Source organism: Anastrepha ludens, chromosome 4 (genome assembly GCF_028408465.1).
Source record: "Anastrepha ludens isolate Willacy chromosome 4, idAnaLude1.1, whole genome shotgun sequence".
Lineage (NCBI taxonomy): Eukaryota > Metazoa > Arthropoda > Insecta > Diptera > Tephritidae > Anastrepha > Anastrepha ludens.
The window spans coordinates 27,795,061-27,822,386 of NC_071500.1; the positions used below are offsets into that span (position 1 = coordinate 27,795,061).

Sequence of the window (27,326 nt, forward strand, 5' to 3'; positions counted from 1 at the left end):
AGCTCTCCAATGAATGTTTGGAAATGTGGATCGATGGAATAATAATCAAGTTACGCCATCTGTTGTAAAACCGCACGAACTTATAAATAGACCTATTAAGATGGTAAAGCGTTAGGCAATTTTGAATGAATAAAGAGTCTTAATAACAAATACTGATGTTTGGTGAGTTTTGCCTCATTAAATAGAGACAAAACTTCGTCCGTATTGAATTCTAAATAATTTGAATTTGATTGCTTTGAATTACTTAGTATTGCATGAATAGCGGAACTATCAACATTAGCTAGATCGGATAACCTGCGACGCTTTGTCCTCTTGCTGCAATCCTCAAAATATTTTTTGTGTCTCTGGCTGTGTTCGCTCGGAGAAGGATTCGTAGAGTTTGTCACCTCGCCCGACTCCCGCTTTTTAAACACACATAATTTGGTTTCAGTTAACCAATTCAAAATCCTACACATAGGTACAGATTAGACCCTATATCAAGCGCAATCACAGGTCATCGCAGCTGGAAATTATTTTTCCTTAAAGAGGACATACGTAAGAATATTTTAATGTATGTTTCATTTGTGCAAATTCGTGCGAACTTAGTTAAAACTTTACAAACTTCTTATAAAAAAAATAAACGGCAAATTTTAAAGTACGTATTTCGTACGGTCTGAAAACCTATTAAATAATAATTAAAAAAGATAACAAAACGTTTAACATGTCGTACATACCTTCAACTTGAATTTCCATTGTACAAAGGGTCATAAACACAGTAATGCTTAGAAAAATAACACTTCCCGGAACTACGTAAGTACGGAGTGGAGACCAAGCTAACTATAACTTTGCAAATTCTCTTACTTTGGAGGCACAATTATAAGTGAACTGTTTGTGCAGTTGAAATTTCTTTTGTACTCTAAATTACTATGTCTAATGAACTAACATTTAGCTAAATATTGTTGCATAATTTTAACATGACTATTTTCATCCAATGTCCTATGGCGGAACCACTGTGCAGTGGTGCGATTCACTAACATATTTTATCGATATTCGCTTTGTTATCTTTCCTTAACCACAATTTTTACGATTTTGCTATTCAGTAACCCATTTCATTACGAAAATCGACAAGACAAAATCAGCTGATTGGTTACGATGTCGATTATCGCAATCTAAACGACAATAATTTTGGTGTTGTTAAATCAAACGATAAAGAAGAATTAGTAATTTTAATCAGAACTGTGAAATTTTATGTTCAAAAACTTATTTAAAAAGTGCGAGTATGTCCTTTGAGTATTTGGCTTATGATTGGCGTTAGATTGTTGAATGTTTCCGCGGTAGCGCTTAAACCTTTCCCCAATACGGCTATTGCCTCCGCCATCATTTTATTCGCCTGGGCACTTGCAGAGCTGCTTTCGGCTAAGATCTATTAAAAAATAGCAAGAACAATTAATAAAATGCCACTTTTATGTGTTGAAAATAAATTACCTTTAAAGCATCTGCTTGTTGTTTCGCGACTTCTACGGTTTCTACACTCGACTGGGCTAGCATCTATTAAAAAAAAATTACCAATGGACAAATATAATAAAATTATTTTACATAAAGTTCAAAAGATATTACCTTTAGTGCATCTGCCTGTTTTTCTGCTATTTCCAAAAATTTCTTCCGAGCATCACCGTCTTCTTTCATGCGCTTTCTTTTCAAGCTCGCCCGTGGTGTTCTCCTGTCTGAGATGTGCGAATTACCTGACCTCAGCGTGAAATTTTCTGCAAGTGGCGTCCGTAAAGGCGACGGGGCTTCCGAAATCATGCTTTCATCTTTCACTTCGATACCCTTTTGGATTACCTAACAATTTACACACCAGTAAGTTACACTTTAAAACATACACTTTATGCAATTTACCTCCTCTAGTGGAATATTTTCAGCTGTTGAATCGTGCCCATTCATATACTCTTCCCCTATAAGAGCAGACACCCGCCTCTCGAATTCCGTTAGGGGCTCCTCACTAATAGGCCTGTTTTCAGTTAAAGCTTGTTGCCTTCGCCGATTTCGTGCTTTGATGCTGGTTCGGCTTTTTAAGTCCCGCCATACCTTTTTAAGGAAATGATTAACATCTCTCTACTTTTAAGTAATAACACAATATTTTCATACCGTGTGCCATTGATTGACTGTCTTCACTGCTCCACCCAGACTATTTAACTTTGTTGCTAGCTCGCTCCATTTTTTGTCGCATTCGAACTTACCATGGAGGCTGTGGAACCTAGATCCTGCTAGACCCGGGACTTCCATTAGGTAGTCAAGCTTACGATTTAGCTGGTCGGGTGTGGCACGACTTCTTTTAGTAGCTGTCGATGTCATCCTAAAGCAATATACAAAAAGTATTAATAAAACAATAAATTCAAATAAACAGTTATATTATTGTACTTACTTTATGCAAATATAATGGTAGAAAACACTTAAAATTTAATCTAACTGCTTGGCTAGTATGTTTCTTTGTTCTTTTTCTTTGTGTTAGTCGCTCATTTTGACATTTAATTTGACAAAGATGCCACTCTCTATCAGTTTGAAGAAATAGAAGAAAACAGTTGTTCAGTGTTAGTTAACATAAGTTGGTGAATAGCACAATCGACGGTGCAATCGACATATACTGTCGACAAAACAAACAATTGTCGAATCGATAAGAGTTAGTGAATCGCACTACAGTTTTATAAAGTATTACAATACTCGCGAATCGCGAATTGGAAAGGCGCCACCTATAGTACACAATTCGCCTAGGTAAACACTCCAGGCGAATTGAATACTGAAGGTGGCGTCTTCCCAACATATTATTAGTATAAACAGTTTCCTTATTTTTCGCGATTCTGACATCAGGCTCCATTCCAATACAAAGTAAACAAAAGATTTTGGATTTTACAAATAATTACAAATAACCTGGCTCATTTTTCAGGCACTTGATGAACTGAACTCTTAATTTCTGGCTCAAACTCATTTTTCCCGCCAATGTGCACGCTTCAAGTAGCAACAAATGAGACAGCTGTTCTTTTTTCAATGTCATGTTCGCGCACCACACCACAAACGATGGATATGTTCGCGACCCGCTCCTTGAAAATCAATTTTTTTTAGTTTTTTGCGAGCAGAGCACGAGTATATTTCGAAAGCGGCAGCGCCAACGACAAGCAGAACTGCAAATAAACGTTATGGCGTATACATTTTCATTGCTGGCACAAAACAACATTTCTCTAAATTAAGATATCTTATTTCAAGTAAAATGTTTAAATCAAAAAAAACGAAATAATAATATTATATATATATATATTTAGAAATATCGAGCATTATTACGTTTAAGTATACATAGCTATTTTCTCCTTTTTTGATTAAATAACGTGAGATAAAAAGTTTTGTAAAATGTAAATTTCCTACACCAATGGCAACACTTCCTTTGAAAATTGAGGCCAGCAAAATTAGAAATAGATATAAATCGCCGACAACTACAATTTACAGTCTGAAGTTGTGCTCTCACCAAAATAATTGCGTCTTAGGAACCTTCGTATATTAATATTTGACAGTTACTGCCTGTCGTCTGTCGTTGTCAATATATTATTCTATATAACTTCGAAACGTTAGAATTGCACAGTGGTCGCTTCGCTTTAAACATCATCTGGCAACGATGATTAGAAGCAACAGCGGTCACCAACTGGCTTTTGTCGAAGTGGACAGCACCAACAATAACATTAGTAAACAGTGGTCTTGAATGGGGACGTCAGCAAAGCGGTATTAGACATATTTGTTGTTATGGGTGAAATAAAAGTAGTAAAACAAAAAGCGTTAATACTATTATATGACCATTAAGTATTTGGCGAGGACTGATAATACATTGGCAAAGAAGTGATAAACATAAGTATACAGCAAGCTGGCTGCGTGAAAACAAAGTGTTTGAAGCTGAATAACAACAAACGAACATATGGAACCCGACCGCTACAACGCTGACTAATGTCATTATTTGCATTCTCTATCTAAACAAAACTTGAAACATTTGCGTTTAAATTTTTTTGAATACCTTCGACAAAAGCCTACCTTTGTCGTGCATTCCATATTTTGAAAACCATTGGCATTTTGCAATGACACAGCCGCGTTATGAACTCCTTAACAGCGGTAGTCAACAGGAAGATGACAGCCCAAACAAGCTTTTAGGACGCACTACTTTCAGTGAACGTTACGATGAAGGGGACGAAGAAAATGAGGAAATCGAATTGGGTACAGAGCATCGCATACGATACGAGAGTGACGATGAAGAAGATTTCTATATAAATGGGAATTTAGCAGTTAGAGGCAGTGGACGGGATAACATACACAATGAATCGGGAGGAGTATTGAGTTCGCCGACAACAATTGCACAACTGGCGGGTTCACGAATACTGCATATGGCAGTCGGAACAGTAGCCACTATACTACTTTATTTAGCGCTTTCTATAACGTTAACATTCTATCAGCAGAAGTTAATCAAGGTACGTGTATATATTTTGTTGGCTAATTAACATTACGTTAACTTCAAAGAAACTTAATATTTTAGAAACTGAAGTTCCCACTGACCATCGTCACTTATCATTTGGTTCTGAAACTTTTCCTTTCTGCTGTTGTGCGTGCAATTTACAAATCATGTGCGGGCAAGGCACGAGTTAAAATAGATCTACGCACAGCATGGCAAAAAATGGCACCGACAGGTATTGCAAGTGGCATCGACATTGGCTTTTCAAATTGGGGCCTCGAACTGGTGTCTATATCTTTGTATACGATGACTAAATCATCAACCATTGTTTTTATACTAATATTTGCAATTATGCTTGGGCTAGAAAAAAAGGTAAAATTCATAGTACTACGTTCTTCATTGTATTAAAACAAAATTTTATTTACAGAGTTTATTCCTTATTTTTATCGTCGGCCTCATTGCAATAGGACTTTTTATGTTTACTTACGAATCAGCACAATTTAATGCACTCGGTTTCATATTTCTTCTGCTGGCATCGCTCAGCAGCGGCATTCGATGGAGTTTCGCGCAATTTGTTATGCAAAAATCAAAATTAGGATTACACAATCCTATTGATATGATATATTATATGCAACCCTGGATGATAGCATCGCTGTTGCCATTCTTAGTAACTTTCGAAGGTAAATACTAATGGGATGCAAATAATGAGCGCGTATATAAAATCCTACATTTAAAACATATTTCCAGGACAACAGCTTTACGATGTCTTAAGTGATTTATCCAATACACCCAACGATGTAATTTCACTTAATATGTTTTATATTACCCTTGGTGCTGTGCTGGCATTTCTAATGGAATGTAGCGAGTTTTTGGTACTTTCAAGAACATCTGGCTTAACACTTTCGATCGCCGGTATTTTTAAGGTAATATACCATATATTAATGCGCTTGTGAAGAAATTAATTACAAGTACTGACTAAACGTGTAACATTTTTATTTTGTAGGATATTTGTCAACTCTCCCTAGGAGTGGAAATAAATGGAGATCAGCTGAACTTGATTAACGTATTCGGCTTAATTGTTTGCTTAGCTGGAATTTGCATGCATTTATTACACAAATATTTGACTTTTACCAAGATGGAAGCACTAAATATGGATGAAGAAGATGGTGACTTACATTTCAATGAGACTAGCATTAGTCCCGTTATAAATGGGAACAGTCATGAATCTGGTGGTAATTCTATTGCTGGTGGAAATGTAATAACCGCCGTTTTACAAAAGAAGCATAGCTCGCAAACAGTACCATTGCTAGAACAAAGCGACTCCGACGATTCCAATAATGACAATGAGCAAAGCGCATCTGATGTTATATTTGATGTATTGAAACGACGTGATATGCAACGATAAAAACCCCTTTTTTATTAATTAGTATTATTACGATTTTTAAACTGGCTGATAGGCTAGAAAATGTAAATGTTGTATAAATCATTCCTTGCATAGCGTAGGAGTAAAGGCTTCTACTCTGTAAACTGTGAAATTAAATTTTAGCAAATAAGTACATTTTAATTGAAAAATTATTTTTATTTTTCTCCGAAAAATTTAAGTCGGGTATATAAATTATTACTTTAAATTTGTTTTAACGCCATAACAAAGTCGTTTTCCGAGTATTTAAGGTTGTTGTTTTGAGTTTTAGATTTCAAAATTAAGTGACATATTTCATACAAGGCTTATAAAGTTCAAGCTTGCTTTATTGACTTCATCTAAATACAAAGCCTAAAATTAATTGCATATTCTACCCACCTTTTTTTAAGTATTTGGATACCGTTTATACATAATTACAACTAAATTCCATGGCAAAATAGTAATTAAATGCGATCTCCAAAGCTACCATTTTACAATAAAACAAACAAGTTTTGATGTTGAATATATACCACTTTTATTTTTCTAAATGTGTGGTGTTTTTAACCAATAAATACAAAACCAGCAACTAGTATGCTCTATTTTTTTCCATGCAATAATGCAATTACCTGGATTATTTTCGGTATTATCTACAATTCCTGTATTTTTATTGCAATTGATTTACTGATTCTTATTCACTTTACCGATCAACAAAAAATAGGTATTTGTGTCTGTTTAACATAACAAGAATATTCAATGTATGAGAAAAAAAGGAAACTAAAATTAAATTGGTATATTAGGAAAAATTTTCTATTGAAGACGTCGTCCAAAACAGTTTACAGCTACAAAACACCGCCACTGCTACCCACTATTCTCCTACGTTTTCCTATCAATGAATACTCGGAGCTTGTGCAGGAAGTATTATTTTGTTCTTCGTCACTTTCATCATTGCAGGTCGCTGAATGCGTTCTCTTACCTAACAACACCGGACATGCCGAACAGGAATATTCCCCTTCATCATGCTCACTCTCATCCTCCGATGACTCAGATTTCGTATCGCATATAGATACAAAACCAGACTCCGGACTATCGCACAGAGTCGCTCCAGCATTTGATAGTTTAGTCGCTGCATACAACATTGCTTGCACTTTACTTAATTGTAAATTATGCAAAGTAATTATAGCCTCCATACATGGTTCAACCATATCTTGCGTACATTCAGTTATCTTTACAAGGTAAGACGTCCAAGTGGGAGTAATAAAGGAGAAATACCGCACAGCGGCAATACAAGATGCAGCAATTATGGAAGGCCGAGCATTGACGAACTTTATATCTGCAACAGGTGAATGATGAATGATGAATATGAAATAAAATGTAGATTGAATAGATCTAAAGAGTGCATACAGTTCAAAGTCTCATCTACAAGAGTAAACAGTAATTTGCTTAAAGCAGTAGCCATTTCTTCATAAGTACGATAAAGTGGTGGTACTATCTCAGGGGTTGTCTCGTTCAATATGCCGCCATGCCAATTTTGCAAGTATATGTGAAAATCGTCCAGAGTTATTATATTATTGGCAAAGTACTCAGCGAAAGTGGCTGCCGTGGGCCGAATTAAATCAAAATGATATAGCATTAAAATCCTCATTTCGGCTTTGCGGAAATCGTCCAAAGTGTAAACATCACCCACTAACTTATTAAGATCAACAAATTTTGGTGCATTGATGTCGGCTTCCTCAATTTTTGCAGCTATTATTAAGCACGTCAATGCAGTTAGATTTAATTTTTCGGTTCGAATTGTGTAGTTGTCCATGAAACCATCTAGCAAGTAAAGCGCTGAAATGATAGATTATGATGATGATGATTTAAATTTACAAATTAGCAGGTAATCTTTCAGTGGATCATTGTACAGAGCAATTCCAGGGTGACAAACATAGTGCTGGAGCGATGTTGAGCTGAACAACTCCTAAAAGTGACTCAAACGCTTTATGAAAATGGAAGTTCTGGAAGAAATATATTTCGCGCATTATGTGATAAGCGATGAGGCAAATTTTCACCCAAACAGATACATTAACGAGCAAAACTGTTGCATGTGTGTGGTTTTTCGGCTGGCAGAGCCATCGGACCGTTCATCTTGGAAAGTGTTGCCGGTAACGCTCTTATTATGAACGGCGAACGTTATCGTGATAATAATAACAAACTTTTTATGGCCTGAATTAGATGCCTTAGATCGAGTCACTTGCCACACAACGCATGAAACAATGGTTATATGGCATATTTCATATAGATATTTTACTTTTCTTTGTTACGATAAAAAAATATACGCAAGTCATACGAAAATGTTAGCACGTTAAATTTCAAAATTACCAAGCCGTATACAAAAAATCGGTATGTATTAAAATTTGTACAACTGTCTAAATTAAATTTATTTTATGATTCCTGTAGGATGAATTCGTCGTAGTAATATTTCACACAAAAATATACTACAACAAGTATCTCACCTAAATGAAGCGTTGTTCGCGCAAGTTTATGCACTTCTGTAGCCACTTTCAATAGACGCAGCATTGTTGACCGAAACCCGCATTGGTCTGAATGGAAACCTAAGGCATATCGACGCAATTCTGTTTCACGCAATGTTTGAAAAATATCGTCAGAATAATCACATGCCCATAATGATTCCTCATTTCGCTATATCAAATTTAAAATAAAATCAAAATTAATTTAATACAAGACGAAATGTAGTCATTACCTGGTTTATAAATAACTGAACGGAGTTCAAATATTGTGGATACATTGACACATCGAAAGTCGTCGCTGTAACTGCTGTTTTTGTTCCTGCCCAGTTAACCCCACCGCCAAAGCCCGTAAAAGAAATCTCAGGCGAAAAACAACACAGATTAGCATATCTACAATCAAGTGCCTGTGGTGTTTTATTGTTATCCATTTCCCGTTCTTAAACTTTCCTCCCGTTTTATCGTTTTATTGTTCTAATTATTGCATTTTTCTGTCCAGTTTATATAAAAACGTGAGAAATATTCGAATTTGTCAAGCGGTTCCATTAACTGTTATCTATAATTCTCTTTAGTACGATTCTTTACTTTTGAAAGTTGCTTTTTGCTTGTTTGAACAGGGTTTCCTTCTTCGTACTATTTACTCTGACTTCAAATAAAAAAATACGAGAGAAAGGTACCAAAAACGTTCGAATATTTTGTTTTTATTGCGAATGTCAGTTGAAAAATATAAAGTCATTATATTTCCGTTAATATTGTAATTTTCAAAACAATGCAAACGAGGAGTGCTAATATATATACAAATACTACCCATTTGTCGTAAGAGTTTTCCTTTCTGAAAATATATGTATGTACCTTTTTATATATGTTTCTAATATATTCGCAGGACTGTTAAGCTTAATGTTATTAAATAGCGTATCAGGTAATTAAATAATAATAAATTTTAGTTTATAAGGTATTTAGTTCCGTACTGTATTTGATGAAATATGTTGATTCAGCTGGGAGCAGTTAAATTAGGTTGCGACACGAAACCAAGTAGATATTTTTCACCGAGGGAGTTGTTGGTCATCTCTTGCTTTACTTTTACTTTAATTCACATATTACTATCTTAATCTCTGTGAACTTAATATTTAAAACATTCATGTATAAAACGGCTGTATATAACTTATTGTCCTGCTTATGCTAGAGCATTAATGTGAAAATTATCCAATTTTGCGTTAATGGGTTAAATTTATTAACTGTTGGCTGTTCTATGTTATACCAAAATCCAGAATACTATGCCTACAAGTTAACCACGTATAATTGCTTGTATCAGAAACCAACCATTTAATTTTCAGAGAACAATTAAACTTTCAAAGTTGTTTGCCTAACATTTTCTTACATATTTACACATTCACATTTCTCGCAACGAAAAAATATGTACATCTACGTGTTCGTTCTGTGGACCAGCAAATCGTCATTTTATTTAACTAAATTTAATTAAAAAAAGTATATTTAATTTTAACTAAATGTATTTAAATGTGCAAATAATTTGACTTTAACCTGCGAGTCAACTAATTTTGAGGCTTTCCATATTTCTGTTTTTTATGGAATTTTTTTGGATTAATGCCATACGCTTTGAGACGTTCGTCGCTAATATTTGCACCACCGTTCGTAGATTTAGAGTTTTGATTGAATTTCCTTTGATTCGGCTGACTTTTTCTTTTCTGCACTTTGTTTGCCACAAAATGCTTGTTCTTTTTCTCCGAAATTGCATGGAGAGTGCCCTTTTTGATATTTTTTTGATTCCCTTGGAAAGGATTTGGCTTTAATGGTTTCGATTTGCTAAATTGTGCATCATTTGTTGCGTTTTCAATGGCAGCAGTTGTACTTTTTGTTGAAGGTTGGTCATTAGTATTGGTATGTTGATTTGTTCTAAATGGATTTGTTTTATTGTTATTTATGTTGCTTTTTTTCTGGCTACTGGAGTTCACTTCTGAACCTGGTGTAGTAGCTGGAGAGCATTTCGCCGTAATTTCATTTGAATTAGTCTTAGCTTTACGCTTCTTCCGCTTCTTTTTATTTTTGGTTTCTATGTCTACAGGGGCAGCAACTGATCCGTTACTTTGCGTTGGTGCATTATCCATTAAGTTAGATTTGTTGTCTGCCGTTTCGAAATTTTCCGCGCTATCAGATGTTTCATTGCTTAATTCTATTGTTTGTATTTTGCGTTTTTTCTTTTTATTTGCCTTTTTGTTGCTTCCATCACCTTCCCCTTGATTTACTATGCTTGTAACAACTGTTTCTGATTGCTCATTTAAATCTTGCACATTTTGCTTTCCCTCCTCGCCTTCATCCTCATCGGATCTATGAACATGTATAATTGTTGAAAAACCTATTTAAGTAGTTTGCATGTTACAAGATTGCTTTCTTACCCTTCACCGTATAAACTTTTGAATACTTTGCGTTTCAGTGCTTCATTTTTTGCCTTCAGTTTGTATAATCTTTGATCCTTTTTCTCCAAATGTTCTGGACGGATTTGGATAGTTTTTTTCAAACTCGCCCATTGATTTAGCTCCTTGTTTTTAGCTAAGAGGATCTGAAATACCAACAACATAGATCATTAATAATAGTGTAAAATCTGCATAGTTCATAAATTTATAGCGAATAAATATTTCGTGAGTAAAATGCATAAGCTGCACTGTATCTAAATTTTTATTACCTCCTCTATAGTGAGACCGAAGTCGTTCGGTGTTGTTTCTATATACTTGAAGCGACATGGGATATCACCAATCATATCTTCACAATCCAACTTGTAGTATTCATCAATATATTCTTCATAGGTTTTCTCATCTTCTGGATCAAATGCTGGCTTTACGGCCTTTATCATTTCCTTGAATTCACTTTTACGACCTTTGCGTCCTTTTCTCTTCTTTGTGTTTTCGATAAGCTCTTTTTGTAGTTGCTCTTTGGATGACTCAGGATCATAATCACAGTCCATGTTAAAATCTTCATCTTCACAATGCGGATCATTAAAATATTCGCCATCTTCCTCATTTGGGTCGAAATTATCCCAGTCCTCAATCTTTAATTCATCAATATCTGAGGGGCAATCTGGTTTTTCTTCACCTTCATCGACCTCGTAAAATTCATCATTGAATATCTCTTGCATACGCTTATCATGTGCTTCTGGGTCGAAATCATCTTCAAGCTCCTCATCTTTAAATCCAAGTTCCTCATTCCCAGTGACCAGTTTAATCTTACGTATTTTTTCTTCAATCTCTTTTCGTTTCATTTCCTTAACCATATCCAATTCTTTCATTTTTTGTTCCTTTTCATGCTTTTTACGCTCCTTCACTTCTTGCCGCTTTTGCTTTCTTCGATCATCTGATTGTCGCACGGACTGTTCAATGGTTCTCGGGTAGCGTTTGATGAAATCAGCGTCGGGTTCTTCGAAGCGAAAATTGAATTTTTGTTCAAATTCCGCCTGTTTTTCAAGTTCTTTTTCATCTTCCGACAAAGGTTGATTATCCCCTATGATTTCATCATATGTAGGTATATCAGAGGATTTCGTGTCGGCATAACTATAATAAATATTTATGTGTTTTTGTTTTTAAGTATAACTACTAATACTACTTACCCTTTGTTTAAAATGAAGTCTCTCAAAAAACGTTCGCTCTGAGGTAATTTATTATTGCTCCAATAGTTTTTAAGAGGTTTAAGCGTTTCTTTAATTGTGTCTTCAATGTCATCTTTTTTACCTGCCAACCATTTCAAATAATCGGCATCCTCTTTTTCTTGTTCCTCTGTGGTTTTATTGCGTTTTTTGAAAATTCCCCCAAAGGCATCTTCTTCCTCATTTTCATCTAAATCACTTGTATTAATGGCTTTTTTAAATTCTTCCTTCAGATTGCGCTCCTCTTCTACAAACGTAGGAGATGTAGTTCTTTTTGGGACTTCTTCATCAGAATCTGTACCGGAAATTAGGTTTCTATTACAAAACATCACAAAATATATGAACATTTTTACTTGCCTTCTTCAAATTTGCCGCCTTTTTCTAATATTATTTGACGCTCATAGTCCTTTAATGTAACTGGTTTACTTCGTTTATCTATTTGTATATTATTTTCAGTTTCTCCATCACTTTCCGTGTCCCTATTTAATGCCTGAAAGAATGTCGTATTCTTATCGTAGATCGCTGGGTCTTTGCTTTTCAATGATGCCAAGGTTTTCAAGAATTCTTTATCGAAGTTCTGATCAACCACTTCATTTTCATCTGACGAAGTTTCGCTGTCACTACTTGATTCCGAGTCAACATCATAACCACGATCCTTGACTGCAAATAGGACAATAAATTAATCAAACATAAGTAATTTCAAGTGGTGTGGTACGAACATTTCTTCAGCAGTTCCTTTTTTCGAAAATCGTTGTAAGATTTTGCGTATTCTTTATTGGTACTTAATTGCAGCTCCTCGCCATCGCTTTCATCTGATCCGTCAAATAGATTTTTACTCATTCTCGCTTGCAAATTCTGATTTATTTCACAAAATTTATTACCAACAATGAGCGTAATCAAAACATTAGGCCTTCACACGTGTATCAAATAATGTCAAATATTTCTTAAACCTGCATTACCATCAAGTTTTCACAGGTCTGTTCGTTTACAGTTGAAATTGAGGATTGAATTCGTATAAACTATTTTTTTTTTTTGCTAATGTGCTTACAAATATTTGGTAAACACTACTGAAGTGACAGTCTTTGGGCACACAATACTTTCTGTATTTAATAGTCACAAACTTTACAAAATTAAATTTATGCGACACAAATGGTTAGTATAATTACATATATGTAACTTTTCTAATTTTTGCCGTTCTTTATTAAACTCCAATCTCAACTTTCGACCGTTCTTTATTAAACTCCAATCTCGACTTTCGACCGTTCTTTATTAAACTCCAATCTCGACTAAAAACTATATTCTTACAATCTACCCTAAATCCCTACTTGCGATGTAGCTATTGAGTTTGTGTTGGTGTAGTTGCGCCGGCAGCTTTGTTTGTATGTTGGTACGAATGCATTCTCAGCTGCATTCCTCAAGCTGCCAAAAGTCACGTACGTAAATTGATGATCAGCTTGACCGCTGTAAGATTTGTTTATTTGCAAAATCCAAAAGACGGGCAGGCGTAGGAGTAAGCTGTGCGATCTAATTACGAACAGCCAGTAGCGTGGGAGTGATTCAAGGGAATCATCAAATCTCTGTTTTAGCTTTGCAAGTGTGCAATGCGCTAACTTCTCCCCCTCTTAAGACGAGCCGTCCTCGACTCGTGCCAAAATTTCCTCTACTGCCCTCTGAGTTTTTACTTTATTGCTTGCTAATTTGTTTCTGCGGTGGATGAAAAAAATTGCTATTGCGATCAATAATAATGGAGGAAAAGAAAAAATCGTCCAGAACAAATTACGATGAACAGATATACCCTCCTTCAATTCGTGAATGCGAGAGATGTTGTCGATATAAATTTGGTGCAAATATGGTAGGGACAAACTCGTATGGTGTTCCAAGTAATTAATGGATACGGTTTTTGGAGGATGTGGTTGGATATAAGTCGGTTCTCTTTTTACCACGTAAGTTGTATCATTTATGGTGATAGAGTCACGAAAAAGAAGCAGATACGTTCCCCTTATTTCCAATTTTCGTTGATCAAATATTGTCGTTGGTTGCACGTTGTTAAGAATAATGATGCCCTCTTCTATTTTTTGAACTGATGGTATGTGATATGCCGATTCTGATGAACAATTAGCTGTGTTATTATTTAGCATCTGACCCAAGCAATCTGAGTGAGCCGGTTTGCACACTTTAGCTACCAGAGTGTCATTGCAGTTCTCGAGTGGTTGAAACGTATCGCTACATTTTGCCGCAAGCGTGGTCTCTAGCTTTACGATACTATTATTATGGACTACAGGATAGATTTTTAGGAATTGACAGAAATTTGTAACCTTAGGAACCTTAAGAATATAGTAAATAACATCAGAACTTTGCAAAATTTTTACCTTAGATACTAAAAGTAAATTACTTAAACTAAAGGGTAATTGTTCGGAATTGAACGCTTGATCCATCTCTTCGTCATCCAAAATAAGTGGATTTATGATATTACTTTTTGCCAACACAATGGAGAGTGCTAGTCTGTTTAGTTGGCTGATTATATGGTTATTTCTTCTTACCAAATTTTCACAGAGCAATGTTTCCTCGTCTTTTAATATCCAATCCGTTTGATTTCCGCGAAGTGTATTGATTAGGTTGGTAATTTCGTTAATTCTATTTTGTAAATCGGAGTTAATTCTAATCTGCCTATTGTTGTTTTCTATTAGTATGCTTTCCTTTGTCAAGAGCAGTTCAAAATCTTCGTGGTCCGGGGTACCGGCTATAAATTTCAGGGCGGACCCCAGAAAATCTATTGACCTTGCAATTCTCTTAGGTATTTCCAAAGTGCGAATTATGTGTAGTATTTCCTCACCTTGCTGTTTCAAAATATTTTCGTTCACTACCTGATTTTTTGATTTTGATGTGAACCATCGGCTTTCGTAAGCTATCTGGCGATAATCTGTTAGGTTGGTGGCGTGCACGAGGTAAATGAATTCATTATAAATAGCCACATTTCCCCGAGGGATGGTGATAACTTGTGAGGAGGTGTAGTCAATTAAATTGGCTCTAGTGACGAAGACTAGGGCAAGCGGCAATCTGAAATTGATTTTATCGTAAATTACTTTTATGAATTTTCCTGCCTTCTATCTGTACTGTTGTACCTAAATCTCTTTCTACTATTTTTTCCACGAACACCTTCTCAAATTTATTTCCCAATCGCTTATTTCGTCGAAGAAACACCCTTTCACCAGGCTGATATGTTTTGGTTATTCTTTTCTCATTCAATCTATTCAATACTAAATTCTGGGCTCTTATTAATTTATCTCTAATTTCCCCAAATTTCTCCGCTGGGCAGTTCTGCAAAATTTCGATTGGTTTCGAATCTACAACCGAGTGAATTGTTCTGTTGTACTTGTAAGCAGCAAGCAAAATCAGATCTTTAACCTCGCTTATCTGCTGCTGTGCCTTCACGCATCTGGCTATTTCCAAAAGGGTTGAATGAAACTTTTCGACCTGTCCGTTGCTTTCGCTATGTAAGGTGGGTACGAAAAACTGTTCTATGGAGAAATGATCGCGTAGCATGTTTCTAATTAAATTTGAAGTAAACGCTCTTTCGTTATCTGTGACAATTGTTTTAGTGTTTTGGAACATACCTAATACCTCTAATAAAGCTTCTTTTATATCAATGGTACATCTTGAAATAACAGGTTTAACAATTGCAAACTTTGAAAACCTATCAACAGCAGTTAAGAATAGCTGCTTTCCAGTAATTAAAATGTCTAAGTGGAGAATTTCTCCTGGGTGCTCTGGGATTGGAGTTTTCCCAATTTCCGGATTTGGTGGTTTTCTTTGGTATTTATTTTCCAGACAGATCTTGCAATTTGATACAGCTGACCTGAGCATTTTCCTCATGTCGGGAAAGTAGTATTCTGATAGAATTTGCTTAAAATTCTCGGACAGAGATCGATGGGCACGGGCATGCTCCGTTGCTATTGCTTCCTGTTGATCGTTCGGATTCGTTAGATCGATTACAAATTTTTCTGTATGAATAAATTTAACCCCCGGGAATGCTTCGACAAGAGGTCCCTGGATCTCTGATAGTGTCGGAAGATCGCAACAAAGAGCGTTTGTAACGCTAGGGTTTACGAGTTTCTTAAGATTATGCAACAAATTTACTATTGTGTCGTAATTTATAGTATAACGAATTTTTTTCTGAAAAATTATTTTTGTACTTTGGTGATAATGATCCCCCTTCGTCAAAATGAATTGTCTTTTGAATTGGTTTACTGGATACTGGATAGTTTTAATTGTGTTTGAGAGCGATGACTCGCTATGTGCTGTAGCATCTGTATCAGTCATATTATTCAAAAACTGACGGGGCAGAGCGTCTGCTACGACGTTGTCTCTGCCGGGTTTATAAACAAATTTAGGCGAAAATTCTTCTATGAACGCACGCCATCGCTTCATTTTTGTATTAGGATTTTTGTTCGAAATAGCGAAAGTTAAAGGCTGGTGGTCTGTGAATATTACGATGTCTTTAATACCGTATAAGTAATGTCGAAGGTTTTTAAGGGCCCACACTATAGCCAAGAGCTCACGCTCGTTGGTTGCATAATTCTCCTCTGTTTTTGATAATGTTCTTGAAATCATTGTAATGGGCCGACCATTCTGGGAGAGGACCGCGCCTAAAGCGCTAGAGGAAGCGTCTGTTGTTAGTTCGAATGTTTTGTCATAATCCGGATAAAACAGCAAAACATCTTCCGATGCCAAAATGCTTTTTACCCTTTTAAATGCTTGAATGGCCTCGTCATCAAGGACTATTTTAGTGTGTTTGGACTTGTGGGATGACACATGGCCATTCTCCCCCCGAAGATACTTTGTTAATGGTTTGACGATAGACGCATAATCCCTTATAAACCTTCTATAATAACCTGACAGACCCAAGAAAGAGCGTAATGCTCGAAGTGTTTCCGGCTTCCTATAGTCGATTATGTCCTTGACCTTATTTGGACATGTTTTTATCCCCCTTCGAGAGACAATAAAGCCAAGAAACTCAACCTTATCTTTAAAGAATTTAGTCTTTTCTGCTGAAACTCGCATACCGGCCCTTTCCAACTTCCCCAGTACCTTATCGACATGTTGAATATGAGACTTTTCGTCCCTTGAAAAGATGATTATATCATCCATATAAACTTGGCAACTTTGGCCAATGTCGTCTCTCAAGACGTCATCAATAGCCCGTTGAAAGATACTGGGCGCATTTTTTAACCCGAATGGCAATCTATTAAATTCGTATTTGCCATTGTTAATGCTGAAGGCTGTTTTTTCGCGGTCCTTCTCCTCAAGGATTATCTGGTGGAATCCAGACTTTAGATCTAAAGTAGTAAAAAATCTGGAACTGCCCAGGTTTGCCAATATGGTAGAAATATCTGGTATAGGATATTTATCCGCAATCGTTTTTTCGTTTAATTTTCGAAAGTCGATTACCATGCGGAGCTTTTGTTTACCATATTCATCCAGGCCTTTTTTATTCACTACATGGACCGGAGAGTTATACGCCGAATTAGATTTTCGGATAATTCCTTCTTTCAACAGTATTTCTATTTCCTTATTAATGAATCCTGCCGCCGAAACCGGGTATGGATAAGATCGGGTGTAAATTGGTTCCGAGGAAGTGGTACGAATTTTAGCTTTGACCTTAGTATTAAATGGCAAAGCGCGGTTAGGTTCGGCAAAGGCCTTAAAATTCTTTTTAATCATAGAGTCAAACTCGTTTTTCACAAGAGCTGGGACCGAGTCCTTGTCCAAATATATGGAGTTAACTTGCTCACATTTGACGTTATTTAATTTTTCCTTACCACCCTCGTAATATAAGTATCCGGATGTCGTATCAATTTTAGATTCTATCTCCTTAAGGAAATCGTATCCCACTATACCATCGAAGCCCTTTATATTAGGAAGAATGAAGAAAGTTGAGACTTTCCCCAAAACGAAAACCTTACATTTTTTTTCTATGAGATTACATCCGTTTATAGTTTTGACCGTAAACTGTCTCTCCACAGGGATAATTCCCTTTAGGAAGCTCAAATTTTTGATATAGTTTTTTGAAGTTCCTGTATCAATCAGTAACCTAAGCTCCTGCCCCTCCGACGCCTTCTTGGTAATGTAAGGTAGGAGCGACCTTATACTAAAAAATTAACCTCGTCTTCCATCGCGAAATTGGAAGCGATCTCGACATCCGAATCACTGTCACGGTCCACAGTAATTTTCTTTTGTGGATCCACCTCTGGGGTTGTCTCCAAATGGTTGGTCCGTTGCACTTTCGGCTTCCGTGAATTTACTGAATCTCCCCTTCTGTGCTCCCGTTTATTCACGTATTGATTAGCATCCCTTTTGGGGTGCCCTCCCACGGCATTTCCCTTTCTATAACTCTGGTTGGACTGTTTTGTACGTCGGAATGCGGAGGATCCGCGGTCTACATCCATTGGAGTAGGGGTGTCCTTGAGCATTTGGGGATTGCCAGGATAGTTATTGTGGTATTTTGGGCTAGTGGTAGTTGCTACGTTGTTAACCGCAAATGTTCTGGCGAAATCATAACGCATGCGGTTGTTCGCTAACTCCTGGGCAGTAGCCAGTGCAGAAGGCAAATCTTTAGGATTGGCAGAAAATAGAATGTCGCATAACGGCCGCTTTAGGCCAGAAATAAAAACTCTTAATGCGTTTTCTCTAGCTCTATCATTGAGCGCGGCGGCAAGCTGCGTATTGTTTGAATGAGTCATTATATTTTTATTTGTTATGAGTGTTAATTGCTTGTCTACCGTATCATAATATTGGCAGATTGACAAACTGCCCTGCCTCAGAACGCTGAGCTCTGTTTCCAAAACATGTAGCGGTCTTTTGTCCGCGTATGCTTTGTCCAATCTAGCTATTATAGCTTTAAAATTTAAAACAGTTGAGAAGGAAGCGAGCGTTGCATTTGCGGGGCCTACTATCTTGTTTCTAAATATCCCCATGGCAACATAATATTGCTCTGAACCCTCTTTGTAGTAGCCAATGGCGAATTCTGCTGCGGAACGCCAGGCCGGATAAGAAGCAGTATCCCCCTTAAATTCTTGTATAGATTTTATTAAATCCATATTTGTGTTGCCCCCGACCACAGTTGGATTTATTTCCACGGGAATGTAACTCTCCGCGGATGGCGGCTCTAAGCGCCGAAGAGTTTGCATCACTTCATCCAACTGGGCTTTTAATTCTTTTTTATTTTGCTCATTTTGTTGTCTTAAAATTTCTATTACCTGGTCCCTAGTTACACTCATGTTAATTTTGTTTTGCTTTTTTTTTTTTTTTTTTTTTAAAAAAAAGGTAAGAAAGAGCCGAAGGTATTTCGCTTTACAAAAACTTTATATAACTTTTCTTTAATTGCACTGGATCAAAACCGAACAATTACTTACAGTATTATTATTTCACGTATTGCAATCATTTCTGCCGTGCAGGTTTCCTTCGTTTCCACAAATAGTTGATTGTATCCTTCGTTGTTAGATTCAGTTGTTCTGCCAGTTGGGTTCAGTTGTCCTGCTAGTTGGGCTCGGTTATTCTGCCAGTTGGGTTCAGTTGTCCTGCTAGTTGGGCTCGGTTGTTCTGCTAGTTGGGTTCAGTTATTCTGCTAGTTGGGTTCAGTTGTCCTGCTAGTTGGGCGCCACTTTTCTAATTTTTGCCGTTCTTTATTAAACTCCAATCTCAACTTCCGACCGTTCTTTATTAAACTCCAATCTCGACTTTCGACCGTTCTTTATTAAACTCCAATTTCGACTAAAAACTATATTCTTACAATCTACCCTAAATCCCTACTTGCGGTGTAGCTATTGAGTTTGTGTTGGTGTAGTTGCGCCGGCAGCTTTGTTTGTATGTTGGTACGAATGCATTCTCAGCTGCATTCCTCAAGCTGCCAAAAGTCACGTACGTAAATTGATGATCAGCTTGACCGCTGTAAGATTTGTTTATTTGCAAAATCCAAAAGACGGGCAGGCGTAGGAGTAAGCTGTGCGATCTAATTACGAACAGCCAGTAGCGTGGGAGTGATTCAAGGGAATCATCAAATCTCTGTTTTAGCTTTGCAAGTGTGCAATGCGCTAACTTGTATAAATGATTAATTCAACCTATTTGTTTTAATCTAGTTTTTTTATACTTGTTCACTTAAATGCTCAAATAATGCAAGTACAGTCGGACCCCTATATAGTGAACTCCCCTATAGCGAAGATATCTCTGTAACGAAATTTGTATACGACACCACGATTTTTTAGTTTTTCCATAACATATTTGGATTATATTTCTGGCGTTGAAAGTTTTGTAAAGGTAATGGCAACACATTCCAACTTTTTACTAGTGCATTCAAGATTCTTGCATTGTCTTCATCAGTGTCTATGATTTTTCGAAGGCAGTAAATTGGCAAATAGTTTGACGTAACTGTCCAATTCGGCGACAATTCGTTGTACTTCTCTAAAGAATTATAAAAGGGTGCGCAATTCGGAGAAATCTATTTTAATTTGGAGATTTTGGCAAGTGTTATTAAAATATTACAATCTACGCCTCACTCAAATGTACACCCAAACAAATCGAAATTAGAACATGTAATTTGTACAAAAGAGCATTAACGGCGGTTGCCTAGCAATTAATTGTATTTCTCACTGTCTGGACGCCAAGGCTACGCAAAAAAAGTTTTCTCTTTTTTGACAGCTAATACGTATTTTAAATTGTCTTCAGAGCATTGTCTTGTGTAAACCCGAGGTAAAGAAGTCTTTCCGTAACGAAGTCAATTACGAAACAGTTTTTCCCGTTCAGGATTCACCCCTAGAACGAATTCATTCAAATACAACGAACACATTTTTTTTTCAATAACGTTTAGAAGTTGTCAACATTGGATTGTTACTCTCACAATTTTGCTTCCGATGACCAAACTTTGTAAGTAGATTATCAACTTTTTCGCGCTTAACTCAAAATCCGTAATTTAAAAAGCGCGATTTCCCATACAAAATTTCTCTCCCACAATCTGAGATTATAAAATAATCCTAGATAATAACCATACTTTTTGACATACAGTCCTGCGTTTTATGTGTAATAGATCATTATTTTTACGCGTGTAAAGAAAAACGTCAAAGCAAAAACTAAATAAAATGGATGCCCGTAAAGTCCATAAACGTGTGTCCTCTTAACACTTATTATAAAATGTAATATCGAATTTCGAATGCGTATTGCTGTCATAATTTTTTGCAACCTCAGTAGACGTCGTTTACGGATTTCCTCCAACTGTTTATTACTAGAAGCCAGTCGGGAAATTAAATTTATTATCCCTTCTCCTTGACTTTTCTTCATATCGTTAATAATAATTAAACAAACCAAAAACACCGAAATATTCTACTAAAATAATTTCTATGAAGAAAAACCGTTCACAACAGTATTGACATCTGATTGTCAATTTCGCAGGTAATCTGCCATATGAGAACGGGTAGACTACTTTTGTGGATTTATTGGTAATTAATGCATATGTGAACGTACTTTTATTTATATAAATTTGGTCATTTGGTTAGGTGTCTTTAAACTAAACTGTAAACTTATTTTTACTTGTATATAAATGGGTTGGTGCAGAACTACGACTCGGAAATGCACAGATTCTAAACCTTGGGCAGGACCGATTGATAAGAAAGCCTTTTTATAATGGTGGGCGCCCCTCGGGGGAGAATAGCAAACCTCTGAGTGTATTTCTGCCATGCAAAAGCTCCTTATAAAAAACCATCTGCCGTTCGTTATGGAACAACATCAAGACAGCAAATAGTAGGAGGTGCTCGACCAAAACATCCAACGTGGGGTATAAGATAATATTATATATATGATTTTCTGGCTTAATGCGGCTTAGACGAACCTCGATGCTAGTACCAAGCTAGACACCGCTTATATGTGCTAACTTTTCTAAGGCTTTCGATAGAAGTTTTACTTCGTTAATTATATTAATTTTGTTATAACTAGGTCATTAAAATTGTTGCATAGTAGAAGATTAATACTGTTTGCATTCCATCTTTGATATACTACGTGCTGTTGTTGATTGTCCCGTGCGTCTTAAGAGGATTTTCTTTAATTTTTCGATCAAATCCCTGTTGTTCAGAGTTTTTCTTAGGTCTCTGTATACTCGAAATCCTCATATATTCTTTAAATCTCTTTTATTATTAGTTTAAGAGTCTTAAGAGGTTTCCCTCTAATTTTTCCATCAAATCCCCGTTGCTCAGAGTTTTTCTTAGGTCTCTGTATACTCGAAATCCTCATAGATTCTTTAAGTCTCTTTTATAAGTAGTTTAGTTTGAATTTTTTTTAATCCTACTTACATCTAAAACGCGTACATCCTAGCTTATACGAGTGTTTTATACCGTAGTCATTTTCTGAGTAAATAAATAAATAATTCAGTAGACTTATATAAATGAACAGTACTACTTGAATCCACAAACCGAGTTTAGTATTTTATTTGAATTGTTTAAAGTGCACAATTCAAAATAAAAATACTGTACGACATATGATCTATTATTATCTTGTATTGTTTTGCAATACAATATTTCACTGATTTTTAATTTTTTCTATTTGCAAGATACATTTTAGGTATCATATTAAAGAGTTTCCTTTAACTGAATCACAGCCTTATCGGCGAAAAAATTTATTTGACAAACAGCTGTTTATTGGCATTTTGTTTGGATATGTGAAATATAATATATTTTTATTGTTTTTAAAGCAAATGGGAAACATTATTCACTTGGTAACAACATTCAATAAATAATGGCAGATACTGAGGAGATACCTATAACTGAAAAGGAAAATTCAAAGAGTATGTAAATATAATTCTTACATTGGCATTATTATTATTCCGTTTCCGATATCAGTTTGTATTCTCTTGAACGCTACTGGGAATGTTCCAATAATTAAGAAACGCAAATGGACCGTAGATCCTAACAAAACTGTGAGCTGGATACAAAAGTTTATACACCAGTATCTAAAACTAGATGCCAGTGAACAAATTGTAATTATCAATGTATTTTTATTTTTTTTCTCTAATAATGTGTATTTTTCTTGCAGTTTCTTTATGTGAATCAGACTTTTGCGCCTGCACCTGACCAAATTATCAAAAATCTTTACGAGTGTCATGGAACTAATGGCCAACTTGTCCTTTATTATTGCAAAAATCAAGCCTGGGGTTGAAAAATCAATCAAATACAGTTAGGCCGTAAGGGTTAGAGTTAAGTTAGCACACATACACATTCTATTCACGATAATAATTTTACAAATTTATATAAATTTCTATTAAATGCATAAATACTTTTAAAACGTTTGAATAAAACAATTTAATTTTAGTGCAATACTATGTATTTATTCAAACTATAATTTGTATACAGAACACTGCTTGAAAAATTGTTTCGTTATTATTTGCCCCTTATCGATTCCAATTCATCGGCAGCCTCTTTCGAAATTCTATGGTACTTGGCGATGGCAGGGCGGTAGTAGTATGCTTTGTAGTCATTGCGCTCAGCCATCTTGGCCTTTACTTCTTTCTCAAGAGCTCTAAAAAAATTCAAAGAATAATAAAAAATGAAAACGACTAGACCCATCTCTCATACCTCAAAAGAGCCTTTTCATTTTCCTCATAAATATGGTGTAAAGACTTTTCGTACTCCTGCTGTGGGGAAGGATAAATATAACGGGAGATGAAGCGAGAAATCGGGTGCTGAAAATACATGAATATACATTTAAAACTGTTCAAATTTTGGATTTGAAAGAACGTAAGAAAATAAATAGTAATGTCGCATTCAGATAAAGATTTTGATTGCGTTTTCTTATTTTTGGATCTATTAATTTTGTAAACATACCTTGTGATATTCCCAATGTTTTGGTTCGTAATCTTCTGGAATTTCCGCTAATTGGGCTGGACCAATGAAAATGTTAGTGTATAACACAATTCCTGTGATAGGAATAAGGCCTATCATTACATAGAAGTGCAGTAAATCCTTGAATTTATTCCATTGGAAACGGGAAGGTTGCACTGCAAAGTGATGATGTTCATGCCCGGCATTGCGTACCTGAATCTGCAAGGCTGGAATAAAGTTTGTTTAAGAATTCGTACAACTTTTGAGTAAAATTATCCAGTATTGCGTAATGTGGCCACTAGTACACATCGATATTCCACACGTCCTTTCCATAATTACTCACCATTCTTGCACACTGGTGATTGTAAAATATTTCGATATTGTGCTAATGCCGTTAACGGGCGTGCGAAGCTGCTCCAAGACACCATTTTTCGGTGGAAGTAAAAACTCGAGCAGTTTTGGAGACAAAAATCACAATGTGTAAAATAAAAATATTAAGGCATCTAATGAGAGAATGAGGTATGAGAAACGTCAATGTCAAGAAATGACAGTAGCGAAGTCGATAATGCCGTGTTCAAGAAAAAACGAACAAGCTTTTCGCATGACAATATATCTTTTTCGTGGCAAAGATTTTTGGGTGCGTGCTTCTCGTTTCTAGTGCGGCATTAAATATAAGAATAAGTTCTAATAAAATAAAGAAATTAAATAAACTTAAAACATGTTCAGTGGTGAAGATTATGGAAATGCTGTAAGATAAAAAAAATTAAAATATAGCCTATAAACAACTTCAATTTCAATAATGTTGACATAACCAAACTTTCTGGCCGCAGGGACAACTTTGCAAAAAATTGATTTAATATTCTTTCTTTGTGTGTTGCAGGATTACTACGATGATTATGCTCATACAGGGGACCCGCAATTGGATTTGGAATATGAGCGTAGTTACTACGCCAGCCGAATGCCTGACAACGTGAAGTACTTTTTGCAAAACTTTTGTCAAGCCATTAAAGAAGGCGTACTGTTCGACATACAAAATATGTATGAGAACACCTTTCCGCAAATCAGTGATCATCATTTTGACAAGAGTGCTTGGCCTGACGAGCAAGAAGTAGCATCGATTGTCGATAATGACAAAGTTTTCCTGATTTTGTATAAAGAATTGTACTATCGCCATATACATGCACGTATTCCTGGTGGACCGAAATTGGAACAACGCATCAATTCGTTTTTTAACTATTGTGATTTCTTTAATCTAATTATTTCATCGCAAAATCCAGTCTCATTAGAATTGCCCGACATCTGGTTATGGGAACTGGTTGATGAGTTTGTTTATCAATTCCAAAATTTTGCTCAGTACAGGTAAGTAAATATAAAATGTGGGCTATTGATGAATGGGAATAATGAGTAATACAAAATATTATTATATTACAGAGCCCGGCTTACCGACAAAACTCAAGAAGAAATTCAACAGCTTTGCATTAATCATAGCAATGTCTGGAGTATACTATGTATTTTGAATGTCCTTCACTCTCTTGTGGACATTTCCAACATCAAGAAGCAACTGGAAGCAATATCCCAGAGTAATGATCCTCAAGCCGTTGCCGGTGAATTTGGAGAGCTTTCCTTTTACAAAATGCTGGGTTATTTCTCATTGGTTGGCCTACTACGTGTACACTCTCTATTGGGAGATTATTATCAAGCCATTAAAGTGTTGGAACCAATTGAAATTCACAAAAAGTCGCAGTATTCGCATATACCCGCCTGCCAAATTTCAACATCGTACTACGTAGGATTCGCCTATATGATGATGCGTCGTTATGCTGATGCTATACGCACCTTTTCTGAAATCCTGCTTTACATTCAACGCACTAAGCAGTTATACAGCACCCGCTCTTACCAAAACGATCAAATCAACAAGCAAGCTGAACAGATGTATCACTTGCTGGCAATCTGCCTAGTATTGCACCCGCAGTGCATTGATGAATCTATTCAACAGGTTTTGCGTGAGAAAAACTATCATGATGCTATGTTCAAAATGCAGTGTGGCGATTTGGAAGTATTCAAATCATTCTTTATTTTCGCATGCCCACGATTTGTTAGTCCATGTCCACCCGCCGCCGATGCTCCAACGGAGGACTACGTAAAAGACCCAATGGAACACCAACTGATGGTGTTCATGGATGAAGTACGTCAGCAAAAGGACTTGCCTACAACTCGTTCATATCTCAAGTTGTACACAACATTACCATTGATCAAATTAGCTTCATTTATCGATGCAAACGCAAGTGAAGACGACGTTTCAAAACTATTAATACGGCTGCTTTGTTTTAAGCATAAGATGCGTAACTTGGTTTGGACTAAAGGATCGAGTGGAATAGAGGGCACTTTCAAATCTGGTTCAGAAGTGAGTTCAATTAATTTAAATTTGTTAAACGTTAACTCAATTTTTTGTGTATATATTTTCAGTTGGACTTCTATATTGATGATGACATGATTCATATTGCCGATACAAAAGTTTCTCACCGTTATGGCGATTTCTTTGTGCGGAAAATAATGAAATTCAATGATCTTAACCGCAAATTAAAGAATATCCACATTTGAGCAGAGCATGAACAACACATTTTTAGTAATTCTATTATCGGCTTATTTACACAAAATCCGCATAAATAAACATAATTTTGTAATTCCAAATGTTTTAACTGGAACTTCGAAAGTACAATAAATAGGCACGAAGCCCTTAGAAGAGCCGATTTATTACTGTTTTATATTTATCTAGATACGATATGATATGAATGTGTTCTCGTAAGACAGAAAATTATTGAAAACTAAAATACACATTTAGATTTTTAACGCAAACAAATAATATAGGTATTTACCACATCGTTAAGAGAAGAAGTCAGTAAAAGAAGTGGCATGACGATACTGAACACATCAAAATTCAGAAAAAACGATAAAATATGTGAATAGGATTTTTTTAGATTTTTATTTAAATATTTACATACTAGTAAAGTTTTTAAACTTACATACAACACACTTCGGGTCTTCAATTTAAGTAATTTCCGTATAAAACATTGGTTAAATATTCCGTTGTAAAGATCCGGCGAAACTTAAGTTCCACGGACGACCAAGTATAACCTGTACGTACAAGTAACTACATAGGTATCAGGTTCTCATTAACTTACGAATAACCAATCTATTTTGTGCATGTTAACTTCTATGTTTGGGTTTTTCATACAAAATTGTGATTTTGTTAAAAAATGTTTAATAAGACAAATGAATTGCATGATGCATATGAAAGTTAAGTAGAGTTTATAGAAATATCATCATCCTTTGGCGCTACACCTCCTTGTGTGTATTTGTCTGCAAGACGACTTTTCGCCATTTTTACGTTCACATGCATAGAAATATTCGGGCAGGTTCTGTAATACACTTCTGAGTCAATTTTATT

At 35.8% G+C, this 27,326-nt stretch overlaps 7 protein-coding genes across 9 annotated transcripts; 3 read left to right on the top strand and 4 right to left on the bottom strand.

Moving 5' to 3' along the window:
* Positions 1–796: 796 nt before the first annotated feature.
* On the bottom strand, positions 797–2,491 carry LOC128861071 (uncharacterized). The gene is made up of 6 exons (XM_054098960.1): positions 2,405–2,491; positions 2,128–2,335; positions 1,879–2,067; positions 1,597–1,821; positions 1,465–1,527; positions 797–1,402 (listed from the first exon to the last, which is right to left on the bottom strand). Exons 2-6 carry the CDS (start codon positions 2,332–2,334, stop codon positions 1,244–1,246), a joined length of 843 nt encoding a protein of 280 aa, XP_053954935.1. The 5' UTR covers position 2,335; positions 2,405–2,491; the 3' UTR covers positions 797–1,243.
* Positions 2,492–3,597: 1,106 nt separating this feature from the next.
* Positions 3,598–6,388, top strand: LOC128861342 (solute carrier family 35 member C2). Its single transcript, XM_054099417.1, has 5 exons — positions 3,598–4,481; positions 4,547–4,834; positions 4,890–5,142; positions 5,210–5,385; positions 5,466–6,388. The coding sequence occupies exons 1-5, from the start codon at positions 4,095–4,097 to the stop codon at positions 5,865–5,867; spliced, it is 1,506 nt and encodes a 501-aa protein (XP_053955392.1). The 5' UTR covers positions 3,598–4,094; the 3' UTR covers positions 5,868–6,388.
* LOC128861344 (cyclin-J) lies at positions 6,372–8,969 on the bottom strand. Its single transcript, XM_054099424.1, has 4 exons — positions 8,605–8,969; positions 8,357–8,543; positions 7,263–7,691; positions 6,372–7,191 (listed from the first exon to the last, which is right to left on the bottom strand). Exons 1-4 carry the CDS (start codon positions 8,797–8,799, stop codon positions 6,701–6,703), a joined length of 1,302 nt encoding a protein of 433 aa, XP_053955399.1. The 5' UTR covers positions 8,800–8,969; the 3' UTR covers positions 6,372–6,700.
* A 178-nt stretch (positions 8,970–9,147) lies between these two features.
* LOC128861346 (autophagy protein 12-like) lies at positions 9,148–23,461 on the top strand. 2 transcript variants are annotated; one of them, XM_054099426.1, is made up of 4 exons: positions 9,148–9,287; positions 22,753–22,845; positions 22,901–23,037; positions 23,094–23,461. In XM_054099426.1, exons 2-4 carry the CDS (start codon positions 22,797–22,799, stop codon positions 23,214–23,216), a joined length of 309 nt encoding a protein of 102 aa, XP_053955401.1. In that variant the 5' UTR covers positions 9,148–9,287; positions 22,753–22,796; the 3' UTR covers positions 23,217–23,461. The 2 variants fall into 2 exon arrangements, with proteins under 2 accessions (XP_053955401.1, XP_053955402.1); XM_054099427.1 differs by lacking the exon at positions 9,148–9,287 and having other exon boundaries at positions 22,697–22,845; positions 23,094–23,460.
* LOC128861340 (protein KRI1 homolog) lies at positions 9,798–12,966 on the bottom strand. Of its 2 annotated transcripts, XM_054099415.1 has the most exons (7): positions 12,740–12,966; positions 12,378–12,680; positions 11,985–12,315; positions 11,067–11,928; positions 10,780–10,943; positions 9,908–10,711; positions 9,798–9,834 (listed from the first exon to the last, which is right to left on the bottom strand). In XM_054099415.1, exons 1-6 carry the CDS (start codon positions 12,858–12,860, stop codon positions 9,919–9,921), a joined length of 2,574 nt encoding a protein of 857 aa, XP_053955390.1. In that variant the 5' UTR covers positions 12,861–12,966; the 3' UTR covers positions 9,798–9,834; positions 9,908–9,918. The 2 variants fall into 2 exon arrangements, with proteins under 2 accessions (XP_053955390.1, XP_053955389.1); XM_054099414.1 differs by having other exon boundaries at positions 9,798–10,711.
* Positions 23,359–24,395, bottom strand: LOC128861345 (NADH dehydrogenase [ubiquinone] 1 beta subcomplex subunit 5, mitochondrial). Its single transcript, XM_054099425.1, has 4 exons — positions 24,222–24,395; positions 23,882–24,105; positions 23,633–23,739; positions 23,359–23,576 (listed from the first exon to the last, which is right to left on the bottom strand). Exons 1-4 carry the CDS (start codon positions 24,304–24,306, stop codon positions 23,438–23,440), a joined length of 555 nt encoding a protein of 184 aa, XP_053955400.1. The 5' UTR covers positions 24,307–24,395; the 3' UTR covers positions 23,359–23,437.
* An 81-nt stretch (positions 24,396–24,476) lies between these two features.
* On the top strand, positions 24,477–26,628 carry LOC128861341 (eukaryotic translation initiation factor 3 subunit L). The gene is made up of 4 exons (XM_054099416.1): positions 24,477–24,626; positions 24,759–25,237; positions 25,310–26,282; positions 26,345–26,628. The coding sequence occupies exons 1-4, from the start codon at positions 24,597–24,599 to the stop codon at positions 26,477–26,479; spliced, it is 1,617 nt and encodes a 538-aa protein (XP_053955391.1). The 5' UTR covers positions 24,477–24,596; the 3' UTR covers positions 26,480–26,628.
* The last annotated feature ends 698 nt before the right edge of the window (positions 26,629–27,326 follow it).

Excerpts from the sequence above, each read along its gene's own strand:
- LOC128861071 (XM_054098960.1), bottom strand. The coding sequence starts at position 2,334 with ATGACATCGACAGCTACTAAAAGAAGTCGTGCCACACCCGACCAGCTA. Across the intron at positions 2,068-2,127 it reads CAGTCAATCAATGGCACACG|GTATGGCGGGACTTAAAAAG; the intron begins GTATGAAAATAT and ends TTCCTTAAAAAG. Across the intron at positions 1,822-1,878 it reads AAAATATTCCACTAGAGGAG|GTAATCCAAAAGGGTATCGA; the intron begins GTAAATTGCATA and ends GTAAATTGTTAG.
- LOC128861342 (XM_054099417.1), top strand. The coding sequence starts at position 4,095 with ATGACACAGCCGCGTTATGAACTCCTTAACAGCGGTAGTCAACAGGAA. Across the intron at positions 4,835-4,889 it reads TGCTTGGGCTAGAAAAAAAG|AGTTTATTCCTTATTTTTAT; the intron begins GTAAAATTCATA and ends TTTTATTTACAG. Across the intron at positions 5,143-5,209 it reads ATTCTTAGTAACTTTCGAAG|GACAACAGCTTTACGATGTC; the intron begins GTAAATACTAAT and ends ACATATTTCCAG.
- LOC128861344 (XM_054099424.1), bottom strand. The coding sequence starts at position 8,799 with ATGGATAACAATAAAACACCACAGGCACTTGATTGTAGATATGCTAAT. Across the intron at positions 8,544-8,604 it reads TTCAGTTATTTATAAACCAG|CGAAATGAGGAATCATTATG; the intron begins GTAATGACTACA and ends AATTTGATATAG. Across the intron at positions 7,192-7,262 it reads TGTAGATGAGACTTTGAACT|ATATAAAGTTCGTCAATGCT; the intron begins GTATGCACTCTT and ends CACCTGTTGCAG.
- LOC128861340 (XM_054099415.1), bottom strand. The coding sequence starts at position 12,860 with ATGAGTAAAAATCTATTTGACGGATCAGATGAAAGCGATGGCGAGGAG. Across the intron at positions 12,316-12,377 it reads AGGCGGCAAATTTGAAGAAG|ATTCTGATGAAGAAGTCCCA; the intron begins GCAAGTAAAAAT and ends TTTCCGGTACAG. Across the intron at positions 11,929-11,984 it reads GACTTCATTTTAAACAAAGG|TTATGCCGACACGAAATCCT; the intron begins GTAAGTAGTATT and ends TATTTATTATAG.
- LOC128861346 (XM_054099426.1), top strand. The coding sequence starts at position 22,797 with ATGGCAGATACTGAGGAGATACCTATAACTGAAAAGGAAAATTCAAAG. Across the intron at positions 22,846-22,900 it reads TGAAAAGGAAAATTCAAAGA|TTTGTATTCTCTTGAACGCT; the intron begins GTATGTAAATAT and ends TTCCGATATCAG. Across the intron at positions 23,038-23,093 it reads TAGATGCCAGTGAACAAATT|TTTCTTTATGTGAATCAGAC; the intron begins GTAATTATCAAT and ends TTTTTCTTGCAG.
- LOC128861345 (XM_054099425.1), bottom strand. The coding sequence starts at position 24,306 with ATGGTGTCTTGGAGCAGCTTCGCACGCCCGTTAACGGCATTAGCACAA. Across the intron at positions 24,106-24,221 it reads ATCACCAGTGTGCAAGAATG|CCTTGCAGATTCAGGTACGC; the intron begins GTGAGTAATTAT and ends ACTTTATTCCAG. Across the intron at positions 23,577-23,632 it reads AATGAAAAGGCTCTTTTGAG|AGCTCTTGAGAAAGAAGTAA; the intron begins GTATGAGAGATG and ends GAATTTTTTTAG.
- LOC128861341 (XM_054099416.1), top strand. The coding sequence starts at position 24,597 with ATGTTCAGTGGTGAAGATTATGGAAATGCT. Across the intron at positions 25,238-25,309 it reads CAAAATTTTGCTCAGTACAG|AGCCCGGCTTACCGACAAAA; the intron begins GTAAGTAAATAT and ends ATTATATTACAG. Across the intron at positions 26,283-26,344 it reads CTTTCAAATCTGGTTCAGAA|TTGGACTTCTATATTGATGA; the intron begins GTGAGTTCAATT and ends ATATATTTTCAG.